Genomic DNA, 12,573 nt, shown 5'->3' with positions numbered 1-12,573 from the left:
TACATTCAAGTGTTCCTTTTACCTGGGAGTCTCGTCATTACTGCTTATTTACTCCACCCCACAGGGTCTGCATTTGTTTAAAGTCAAGTCCAATTGTCCACAGCAAATGCTCAAAGATGTACTTTAGAGAAAGAATTACCACTGCCCTTGCATTAGAAAAGTCAGTTATTTGGGCCCTTCAGAAACTTTTGGCCCTCTTCTTCTGCCGCCACCCTGCTACCCACCCGCCCACCCACCCTGGCTGTCCTTGTATTGTCTTTTACAAACTGGAGTTCTTCATGGAGCATACACAAGAGGCAGAAGAATGAGGCAGTTATGGGAAGAGAGGAAAGTGAGGGAGGAGGTGGGTGTGGTATAGCCTGCCGTGTCAGATCCATGCATTGCATTCTTCAGGACTCCTGTGACTATCCCTACACTCTTCTAACTGGCATGGGACCAAGGCAATGATTCTCTGTTCTACTGCGATTCCCCACAAGCCCAGCAGAAGCTATATATATCACTGGACTTCATTGTCTTCTTACAAAGGCGCATACCTTCAACTTCTTGGACAGATACAGAGAGACATCTCAAGAGTGCTCACCCTGATTCCCAAAGAAAGTTTGAGAATGGCTGCCTCTGTGCTGGGTTCTGAGCAGTTCTTCAAGTTTCTCCTCCAGTGACTTCCACACTTGAATTTTGCCAAAATCCATACCTTTCTTCTCTTAAGTCTTTTTTTTCCCTATTTCAAATTGTATTGTTTGCTAGAAGACCTCAAGAACATATTTCTTTGAATCTAAGTTGGTAGAATTTGAGAGGGTAATAAATATCCCTTCTGAGTTCAGGATTAGTTGATAGAACGGTCAAGCATAAGGAGATCAGTCCAACTTTATTATTGATTTTTAGTGTTGAGACACTTTGAAAAATATCACATACTGACCAATGTGAGCATGTTAATATTTCAACCCTGCATTTCACATCTAATCCACTCACTCACCAGATTGGACAACCACAAGTCTTGGGTGTTTAATCCTCTAAAAATTAAAGCAAGAAGGAGAATAATAGCTGTTGTAAGTGGGCTAAAACAGAAGTGTTACTCTAATTGAAGTTCCTCCCTGTGGGAGCACAAGGAATGCAGAGACATGTTTCATAATATAAGGTGGTAGCTATCTTAAGTAAGCACCATCGATTTACAGCAGATACTTCCAGATTTCAGAGACATTAGAATTATTTTCCCTTTTCTTAGAAGTGAAAAAAGTACAGCCTTAAGAGTTATCAATCATTTGTTTCTTTGATTAAAAACAAAACAAGTGAAGAGAGTGAAGAGTGCATTCTTATCTGGGGTGGGGCGCTCCAGCTGTAATCCAAGCCCTGTCTCAAACTACTGGGGAGTCCTAGGCTCTTGGGCTTTCTATCCTTGCTCAGCAAGGAGTGGGAGACCAGCTATGTGGATTAAAAGGATTGGGGGGAGGGTGGTAAAACTTCAACTTGTACAACAATTAGGTTCAGAGTTGGGACCAAAACCCAGGAGCTTCTCTTGCATAATTCATTTTAGATTAATTTGAATTGGGTTTAGACAAAATGGCTCATTCATTGATTCATCAACTATCAATTGTGCTTCCTTTTTTTGTGCCAAATACTATGCTAGGCAATAAGGATGAATAAGACACAGACTTGGGACCATACAGCCTGTGCCCTTCTGTGCTTGCAGCTGTTGAGTGACCACCTCATCCACCTTCCTTGATATTTAGCCTCCCTGAGGGCTTTACACTGATGGTTGGAAGAGACCTAAACCTCTTTGGCTGCCTTGAAACAACCATCCCTCTTGTGCTTTCCCCAAGACCTGGGATCACACCTCTTCAGCTGATGTGACCCACCTCCAAGAACAGGCTCTTACTTTATCACAAGAGGTCTTCAAGTGTCTCACAAGGAAAAATAGAGTAAGATCCACAACCATACACTGGCCTCATGACAGTTCTTCTCTTTATAGGCTGCTTAAGCTGGCATTACTATGTGACCATGCCCATGCCAGCCTCCACCTTCACAGTTGCAGTGGGATGCTGGACAGAAATAAAGCCTGAGACCTGCTCATCAAATGACCTGGCAACAGCAGGACCCCTCCCACCTTCCGCAACTGACTCCAGGTTTGTCTTTGGGGACTTTCTGAGAAACACTTGAGAGAGCAGTATGATACATTTCTTCCAAGCTCTGGGAATGTGACTCATCCCTGCTGAGAAACTAAACCAAAATAGGATTAATCAAAGCAGGAAGAGACCCACTGGGAAGGAAAGAGAGTGAGAGGCAGAGATGCGGTCATGTTGTTTATGAAGAGAGAGAAGAAAATAAGTATACATGAAACTCTCTTTGAAGTCAGGTGAAGTGTTTTTATGTGTTTGGTTAAATTCAAAGAATCCTCACATTCAACACTTTCCTGGCTCCTGTACCTTTTAATTTTGGTTTTGATGCTTATCTGATAGAAAACATAGCTTAGTAAAAATGGCTTGTCTGATGGGTCACTTTGTAGGCCACAGTGCTGTTTTGGTGACTGTGACGGCTGTTAGTCACAGTGCATGGAAGGGACAGCCTCCCCCAGTGCAGCCTGTTGGCCTCTTTAGGAGCACAGGATTCAAGATGCTGTCATGTCACAAGGCTGTTGCATTAATGGGATCCTGCTGGGTCAAGGCCTTGTTAGCTTCAATAATGATTCTTTTTTTTCTTTTTTGGAATGAATCAGAGAAACCAGTTTGAGGTTCTTAAAAATTAGTATAGACTACTGGACATTAACTTGAAGCCTCCCCAAATGTTCCTGTTTCTAACTTTGAGAACCAAAAGAGAGAGAGAGGCTGCATGGAAGGGGCAGAGAAATGTAAATTGTGCTTCATGTCCTAGGACTTCTACACCTGTCCCAATTGAATCATTTTCCTTCTACAGAAAATTGCTAAAACATTACCTTCTGGTGGATAGAGTCCAGAGCAAGGGTACAAGATAGTTTCACCCTTGAAAACCAAGTTAAGAATTAACAAGTTAATATTCTTTTACCTGCTGAATAACAGTGCCTGTATTCATTCCAGGTCCAAACTCTTAGAGAGGTGGCTTAGAATCTTACCTGGAGACTTTTAAAAATGAAACCTAACATCTGAGTTACCTCAGAAAGTGGAATCTGAGCTACCTTCCCACCTAGAGAATCATTGTAGTCATTGTCACAGTGGAGCCAGTGGAGTGGCTCATCAAAAAACAAGTTGAGAGCCTTTGAGCCTAAGTGTACCATCCTTACCGGTTGGATATGGCTCTTTGGGCAAAGCCATACTTTCCTCTTTTTTGTAAAATGAAGACTTAACAGATTGTTCATGGTAAAGAAGTACTCTGTTCTTTACCTAAGGCTTTGGTGCTCATTGATTGTTAAAGAGATGTGTTGCTGAAAAATGTGTGCCTTATGAACGCATGGTGAAAATTGTTTCACCATGTTCCCAAGAGAATGGGATGGAGGACCAGGCAGCAGCACTTCCTTTGTCTTCTCATTTGCTCTGTATCCAGTATTGTGAATGGAGGTGGGCATAGCCAAGTCATCTGGGGAGTTCTGAGAAGAAATCTGCCTGGTGTTCCTGTTGGGGCTTTGGGGAAGGGGTAAACACTATTCCTCACTTGTCTTCCTGTATTCAGAACCTGTGGAGGAACAGACAGAAGGAAATCAAAGTAAAGTTTTGATCACTGACACAAAGTGGACCAAAGGGAAGCTCAGGTGCATGGTCTGAATGAGCTTTCTAATGCTCCTTTTCCACATGAGGCAACATTCCCACCCATTCACCAACCTAGCTAAGCTGCTTGGCCCCTGCCTGCCTCCACAACACAGCCTGTGTCAGCCTGTCTAATGCAGGACACAGAGCAGGCCCAAAAGGTCTAGGACTAGTACGTTCAAAGGAGACAAGTCCATAGTGGCCCAGCCATTCTGAGAAGCTGGAGAAAGGTCACGTTTGCCTCTCCAGGGAGAGCCTGCAGGCAGAATGGCTCCTCCCACACACCCTTCCACATCTGATCATAGCACTTAGTTTCCCTTCATTTATCAGCATGCTCGTCCATCAGAAATGTGCTGCTGATTAAATAATAGCTTAATCCTGTCCTGGCTTCGTGCTCTCTGTGTGTGCTGTCTCTAGTCGTCAGAAAGTGGCTTTATGTTTTTATCCACAAGATCTCTGATTCCATGCTAGGTTTGCCAGCAGAGGTTCTCTGAAGTGCCAGTTGCAGCGGTGTGTCTGGTTATGTTCACATCTGGTTCCCCTTGCCTTCCCAGCCCCTTTCTACTTCAAACCTCCCTGAGACCACCAATTCAATTCATGTAAATCTAACTTTTATAAGACCTTGTATGCCACAGGCTTTCATTTGCCTAAAGTGTTCATCTGGGTTCTGGAAATTTGGGCAAAGGATTGGTCAGTGAACTTTTCTTAGTGTTCATGTGAACTAGATTATAGGAAGACATTCCCTGTTCCAGCTGCACATGCTCTAGCCCACTCTGGGTGAGCATTTTAGTAAATGCGTTAGCTACGAGTCACTTAGCTAAATTGTCCAAAGCTTATTAATTTTATTCAGCTCCAACCACAGGGGAATCCTGGGCCATACAGCTTGAGCACGGCACAGAAGCTTGGACAGAGCCCACAGGAGCTCAGCAAACATGACTAAAGGCATGGAAAATGGGCATTGGGAAGAAGAAGAAAGGCTTTGAGGTTATTCATTGTAGAAAGGAGGAGAGTCAGGGAAAGAGGCCATCGTTGGAGTTGTAAGGACCAGGAAAAATTGCCATAAAGGGAAGAGAGGGCATCTCTGAGTTGACACCGGGTCTGTGGAAAGAAGACTGTTGATGACTGTGCACATTAGTAATTGCATGAAAATGAGTTCATGTGGCCAGTGTGGTAGAGTCCATGCAAGAAGAAACCTGAGGGACCATTTTAGTTTTTTATTTACTTGTTTTTAACTGGTGTGCATACATAATGTGCATATCTTAAGTGTCTTGCTTGAGAAGTTTCTGACCATCGTGTACACCCTAAACCAGATAGAGAACATTCTGTCACCCCAGGAAGTTCCCTCAAACGCCCTTCCAATCAATTCCTTCCCTCCTCTGGCAGCCATTTTGGTGGACTGCAGAGAGATGAGGAAAAAGAGATCCCCAGATACTGAGTTGCTTGCCCCGGGTCACAATCTGAGAATAGCCACTAAAGCCCAGCTTTCTTGGTCCACATGTGGGAATCTACAAGTGACTTCTCTCCTGACATTTGTGTTTCATTGGAAACATCAGTCTAGTGGTCCATGTCTTGATTGCCTCAAAGTCTCCTAGGCTTTGATGATGGAACTGCTGACTCACACAATTGGAATCCTCTCCCTTAGCTAGACCAGTGCCATAGAGCTTAGCTGTCCAGAGAGAAGCACGCTCACTCTTCCCTTAGAATAAACAGGCTTTTTCCTGGGGGCTGGGGTGTATTGTTGTCTCCATCTATTCTACCTTTTCTGTTCTTGCTTAAAGGAATAGTCTTGCCCATGGAAATAGGCTGTGAGCTTCTAGATGGAATGCCTCCTTGAAGTGTTGTATTACATATACAGAACTTAAACTCATGTCCCAGATTGCCCAGAAGATGCCTGCCTGCAACACCTCCCAGTGTCTCCATTTAACATGCTCTAAAAGCTTTGCAATGGAGAGTATGTGCACTTAAATTGCTATAACAAATTATGTTGCTGTATGAACACCTTATAAAAAGGTATTGTGTGGGGTTATTCAGTGAGGGTCCTTTCCGTCTGAGTGCTTTGATTCATGAGAGCTTTGATTGAGTTGGTCATCTGGACAGTGCTTGCCATTAGGTGAACATTATGGCCTTTTCAGTTGAATGTTCACCAGTAGGCACCTTGGCTCACTCTCCTCAGAAAGTAAGGTCCCAGGGACTTTGGCTAGAGTTCAGTGTCAGTAATTATATTCTTCCTATTGCTTTATCCTGAGAGTAATTTTATGGCTCTCCACACATACTCCTTACCCTCAACCATGAAGAAGCATCTCAGGGCTAGAAACTGTGTTCCTTAAAGCAGGTGGAGGGTAAGGCTTATTTACACAGCAGTGTGCATCTCCTGAGCACAGGCCTTGAGTGGGTGGGAGGCACTTCATAAATTTGAGCAGGAATTACTGTTGCAGCCTGCCCATGTGGGGACAGGCCAGCATCTAAAGGTTCTTCAGGGTTCACTGTGAATTACATGAGCACCTACAGTTACAATTATAATTTATAATTTAAAGTTTGAGGGGCTTTCCATTATGTTGGAATAGAGGATATGTTAACAGGTGAAAAAACCGGAGTTCTCTTTGATGTTGGTTTTTTTTGGGTAGATAAGTTCTCTTGGGGCCTGTGAGTCAGGTTCCAGGAATTCTCTTTTAGTTCTGCCTTTGCCTTTCAGGGAATAGCTGCAACAGTCAGATGGCACTGGCTGAGCTCTGCTCTGTTTCCTTAAAAGGTTGACTTGGTTAAATTGGTATTGAAAGTGGATTGAGGAAAAAACTGTACCAAAAGTGCCTCTATATCCTTCCACAGCCACCTTTGATGGGCTTTGCACAAAGAACACCCTCACCACTTTTCAGTAAAACAGTTTGTGTTCCTTTAAAAGTTTATACCTGTAGCTGTTATTTGGTTCATTGTTCTACCTCATTCTAAGTCTTATCATCCTAAGAAATTCCAGAGTGGGATCTTTAATTTGGCTGCAGTCACTGCCTTTCTGAGTTATGAATTGTCCCTTAGTTGGAGAAAATTTTTCCTTGTGGCACATTACTGAGGGCAGAAATTGCTTTAGGTTGGGTGGGAAGTACTTTTGCTGTTTTGAGTCTTGGGTTTGTCCTAAAACAAGACTTTCACAGCTGAAATTGAAGCAACTCAGCCAATTCAAGCACATCAATAAGTATTTGACCTGTAATTTTTCACTGCTGTCCAGAAACAGCAAGCCAAAAATTCAAATGAATTGTCTTTGTTTATGAGCCTGGCTGAACCACTGTCTCCTAAAAGTTTTACATGTCTATAAGAGTTCCTCACCTGCACCACAAGAAGAATAAACATGCTTTTAACCATTAAGTGCATGTGTTTTGTTCTTGCTGTTTCCAGGAGTGTTGGCATTTGTGGTCACATGGAATACCCTTGCCGCTTCCAGAATACCTCTGCCACCACCCAGGAGCTCATTCCTCATCGGGTCTTTGCACCGGTGTGTCTCAGGGGTGTCTGCCAAGAGACCCTGGTGCGGCTGCTCCCTCCTTGCCTGTCTGCCGCTCATTCTGTCCTAGGAACACACCCGTTCTCCAGGCTGGATATACTCATCGTCCCTGCTAACTTTCCAAGTCTGGGGATGGCCAGGTATGTTGCTCTGTTGTGGCATTTGGACTACATGCTTTGGAAATGCTTGGATTGTTTTTTGTTCCTTTTGAGCTCTGTCAGTGCTGTCACTTGATTAGAATGGAAGTGCCTTGTTCATTCTTGGACATCTTACTGCTGCCTTTAGGGACAGTTTTCAAGTAGATTCCATCAGGCATGAGCTGGAGAGTGTCATGGGCTCAATTCAGACTACCCTGACAATGAAAGTCTTACGTTGTAGCTGGGATAGAGAACACACTGTGATGTATGTTGGGTCATGGCTGATTAGTGGTGGCTATTAGCTTGGGTGATGAGAGTATAAGGCTAATGAGTCCAGGGCCACAGCATCAGGCTCTGGGCACAGTAACATGACCTGGTCCCAGGCCACAGGCTTCTGGGTTAATCCTGACCAGCCTGTCCCATCCATTCTCACCAGTGGTCACAAGGCAATGACGTGAGAGCCCTGTGTTAGAGAGACCGTGGACGGATCAGTATAAATCTATCCTCACTGCTAGAAAAACAGCTAAAAGCAGATGACTTACTACGTGTGTGGGGGCGTGTTTTGCTACTATTTTTTTTAATACTCGAAGTCCCTTATTCTTACTGTGTCTTGGTTTAGTTCTTATAGATCATCAAGCCCTGCAAGTCGAACCTTCCGCCTGTGTATTATTGACAGCTCAAGTCCGTTTGTTAATGCCATTGTTCATTCAGTAACGGATAGCTAGCTGTGCTGCACTGAGGAAAAAAACAGAAAGGAGTCAGGGTTTTCCTTGGTTATACTTCTATTTGCAAATATACGCTTGATGAAGGATGGGAAAAATAAGATCATCAAAACATGTGACTTCAAGTTTTTCCCCATTAGTCAAGGAAATTCCTGCTGCCAATTAATCTCCTTGCCTGTGTACAGCTGTCATTTGTGGCATTTTCCCTGAAAACTGCACACATTCTTAGTAAAACCCATGAATAGAAAAGAACTGACCAGAACATTTGCTTTTGATCTTTACTACATGCATACACGTTTTAAAGGCTGGCTGGCTTGTCTTACTCCTTGAGGAGATCTGAGAAAGCCACTTAGACCGATTTCCATCCTGTATTTATACAGGTAACGGGAGTGTAGAAAGTGAGGTAATTACATGTGTTGGTTACATGCGTCATGTAATTGTCTTGGATGCCTGTATGCAGAGTCTCTCTTAACAAGGGGGCTTCTTTGCTCCCTTTGAAGAGTCTCCTGGACTTAATTTAAGTAGAGTTATTGTGAAGAAAGGGCTATTCATTAAATGTTTCTCATTTGTGTACAGATTGTATTTGCTAATAGTTCCCTCTGGCCCAAGGGAACCAAAGGCAGAGTATTTTTTCATACACAGGACCTTATTTTCTGTAGCTCCTTTCTGATGGTAGTCTGCCCAAACCAGAATTTGTGACCTACAGGCCGTTCTATAAAGCTGCTCTTTTCAAGTTTGCATGCTCAAGCAGGTAGACTGTGTGTTTGCTGCTCTTTGAGGTATTGAAAATGAGGTAAGCACACTTCACTCTGTACTGGGCACAGATGTCACAAATGGGATGGTGATAACTTAGCAGCAACAAGACTATGCTTATGTTTCAGAACAGTAGAAAAAAAAGTTGTGTTTGGTTGTCAAATACCTTTTTTTTCCGTTTTAGACTGGAACTAAAGTGTGCCCTGGTGTAGATGTTTTCCTGGGCTTCGTTACCGTCTCTGTATTTGAGCCGTGGAAGGGGGATTATGATGTCTTCCCCTGGCAGTTGGGGGATGCGGGGGCTTGATTTTTCAAACTCTGACCTAAATTGATTCCACTTGCTTGGTTTGACTCTCTTGGGATCCTGACACCTTGAGCCACTTGTAACTGAATAGGGTTTATGACTCAGCTGGCTACTGGGGCCCTGCTGCTTTATTTATGGTCAAGGATTTGCTTGAGGTTCTGTCAAGCAAAGCTGGAACAAAATGACAGTCTTATAGGTTAACTCTGTACCCTAAACAGGAAAAGAGACACTCTAGAGCTAGGAGGAGTCATCCAAAAATACCTCCACCTAAAACTTGCCATCGTCCTGTTAGTGGTAATATGCTGACACGTGAAAGGATTCCTCGCTAAAGTAACCGATTTTTTCCCCTGAGTCCATGCTTTATAAACATGCATGAAAGATTGTAAGTTCCACACCTCTGGGCTTCTTTAGCAACCAGGTCTTATTTATAATGAGCATCGTTTCATATCATTTTTGTACTCTTTTTTTTTTTTTTTTTAAGCAAATGACACTCAGCATTCCTACAGGAGCTAAAATGGACAAATCGTTTTTAACCTGTAAAGATTTAAAAAACATTTTTGAATAATATGCAAAATGATTTCACAGTATGTTGAATATTATGTATCATAGTTTGTATAAGTATATGAACTATGTGTATAAAATTCTCCTTTCTGATTCTATAGAGGAAAAAAACACATTTGTATAACTTGAATGTATGATAACGATAGGTCGATTTATAACAAGGTAAATAATAGCTGGGTGCCAGTAGTTCATGCCTGTAATCCTAGCTACTCAGGAGGATCATGGTTTGAAGCCAGCCTGGGCAAATAGTTAGTTAGTCCCTATCTCAAAAAAACCCATCACAAAAATGGCTGATGGAGTGCCTCAAGGTGAAGGCCCTGAGCTCAAGCCCTAGTACCACAAAAAAAAAAAAAAAGAAGGTTAATAATACACGAACAGTGTTTTAGAGTTTGGACTGCTTTGCAGATGTAGTAGTAACTGAAGTGCCTGCCTGTACTTCATGACTTTTGCCACCTTTGAATATCGCAAGAGCTGTTGCCGATGACCTCTAGTCCTTTGCTGAATCACTGTCCAGGACAGAGTTGCTTTCATTCTTTTCTGATTCTGAGGAAGACCACTGACTGTTCCATACCTTCACTTGGTATGTGTAGGCTTTCTGGCTTCGTTTCATTTTAGTTTTGCCTTCCATGAAGTCTGAGAGGGCTGTATCAGGAGGTGAGAGCGAATGTTTCTTGGATTGAGTACTCTGATACCTGTATGAAGACATGAATGCATCTTAAACAAGCCTTCCATGGATAGACAACTCTCTTCCTTGGTATAATTAATGGTCTACCATTTTCATTGTGACCTCTTACATACTTGGTGTCTGTCTCAGGTACAGACGGAGCAGCAAGCTTAATTTCCTAGAATTGAGAAATACATGAAAGGAACTCGTGGTCACACTTACATTCTTTGTTAGAGCAGCAATAATGTTAATGGAACAATATCCTGGAACCAGATTTATGACAGTTGCTTAAAAATTAACACCTCAGTCTTGCTTCTCTGTGTGTGTTTATAATAAATGCTCTACTTCACCATTTGTCTTTCTGCAGTTTGCAATTACATGTCATGAGGCATAATTAGGTTGGCAGAACTACCTTGCTGACATCCAAATACATTTGGTTTTTTTTGAATTTTAAGAACCCCCTGCAAATTATTGCAGAGTGGTGGTTTTCTCTTTAGTATACAGAATCAAAAAACCATGTAGCTCTGCTTTCTAGCTCAACCGTCCACATGAAGCTTTGCCCCTGGTCCCCTGGGAACATTTTTACCTGGCTAATGATGGGTGACAAATTCTGCTTTGACCTCTTTTAGACTGGTCTGTGCCAGATCATTTTGCTCATTTGTTCACTTTTGGTTTATTTAATTCATTTATGCAATATTGCAATGTATTTCTGTCAAGCAAATACTGTCTCCCAGGTAGTATTTAAGAAGGTGAGTGAAGAAGGAAGGTGAGGTTTCTGTCCTCATGGAATGACCATCCTAGTCAGGGGAGAAAAATGGCACACATGAAAAAGAATAATTAAGATGTTTGCTATGAAGAAAATAAAGCCATTAAGTGACAAAGTAGGGGAATAGGTGGCATCCTTAGGGTAGACTTAGGTCATTCAGAGCACAGACACACCCATGTGAGGAAGAGCAGAAAGTATGAACTGGCAGAGCTTGACTCAGGACTGATCATTCCAGGTAGTGAGGAGTTGTGGGAGAGAGCCACAAGAGAGGTCCAGTTTTGTCTTGGTTTTCTTGAGACCATCTGATGAACCCAATTGGCTTAGCAGCTGCTATCATTGACCAGGATTCTCCATTTACTGGAACTATCAGGGCACCTGGCAGCTCTCCCTTTGTGGAGAAGATAGATCACATGTTTTCTTCCCCTGTGGCTGCTGATTCTTTGCAAACTTTTTTGGCACAGTCGGTCACAGGGAGGGAAGCTGGTCTGTAAATTTGCTCATCCTAGTTTTTAAGTTTTTTTCCTTTTTTTTAACCCCATCTTCCTTGTCACTCTCGTGAAGGCTCTGCATCTTAAATACTACCTGGGAGACAATATTTGCGTGATAGAAATATATTGCAACATTGAATTAAAAAAACGAAGAGTGAACAAATGAGCAAAAAAACAGTATTGATAATTTGATAATTAGTATTGATAAAATGAACAGAATGGTATTGATACGGAGTTTAGAGAAATAATTTTTTAAGTATTCTCATTGCCCTTCACAAAGCTTACGCAAAGCTTGTTCTTGGATTGGGTTGTGTAATAAAAGACTTCTGAACGCTCCTACTAGTTCCTGACTGTTGCATGCACAATTTTCTTAAGTACCTAAGTTGCAAATAAACGGTGTGCACATACATGCCCAAGAATGAACGTAACCAGCCTTTCCCTCCACCCCCTCCTCCTGGGGTTAGACAGGGTGTTGTCCTGTTAATGCTTATCTCCCAGCCCACGTGTAATAGAACAAGCAAAACATAGCATGCTGGTACAGAGGGCCTGCTGTTTCCAGCCTTCCAGCTGTGCTCCCTTTGCCAGGAAAGGAAGCAGTTGTAAACTTCTGTCATTATCTTAAGTAGCAAGGTTTCACAGCTTCGGAAATTTTTCTTTGCTTATTCTTTGTTAGCTTCTACTTGAATTTTTGATTCCCCCCAAACCAAAAGTGCCATGCTTTTAAACAATCCTCCTTTAAACTTCAGGGGATGTGACTCTGGTTTCATGGCAGGATGCAACCCTGGGATTCTCTCCCTCAGTGATCAGATTTTGAGCCTTCAGTTAGTGTGCCTTTTAATTCACCATGGTGGCCAACTCTCCTGCTTTCTCTGATACCCTGTGTATTTTGGATTTGCATATGGGTTTTATTTTTTGTTTTTCTGTTGCTTTTTTTCTTAGATTTTAATTAACCATCAATTTTCTTTCTGCATAAAT

At 42.4% G+C, this 12,573-nt stretch overlaps 1 protein-coding gene across 20 annotated transcripts in view; it reads left to right on the top strand.

The window, feature by feature from the left end:
• Positions 1 to 12,573, top strand: part of Aopep (aminopeptidase O (putative)) — a 293,876-nt gene that overhangs the window by 59,243 nt on the left and 222,060 nt on the right. For all 20 annotated transcript variants that reach the window (XR_012440580.1, XR_012440575.1, XR_012440579.1 and 17 more), the window contains exons 4-5: positions 1,967 to 2,120; positions 7,098 to 7,343. Coding sequence is in view for 14 of the 20 variants with exons in the window: in XM_074052594.1 (XP_073908695.1) it covers positions 1,967 to 2,120; positions 7,098 to 7,343 (400 nt within the window). In the remaining 6 variants the exon portion in view is untranslated. The remainder of the gene's footprint in view (positions 1 to 1,966; positions 2,121 to 7,097; positions 7,344 to 12,573) is intronic.

The sequence above is a fragment of the Castor canadensis genome, chromosome 13 (assembly GCF_047511655.1).
Source record: "Castor canadensis chromosome 13, mCasCan1.hap1v2, whole genome shotgun sequence".
Taxonomy (NCBI): Eukaryota; Metazoa; Chordata; class Mammalia; order Rodentia; family Castoridae; genus Castor; species Castor canadensis.
The sequence above is the reverse complement of the archived record's forward strand: the minus strand, read 5'-3'. Positions and strand labels throughout refer to the sequence as shown.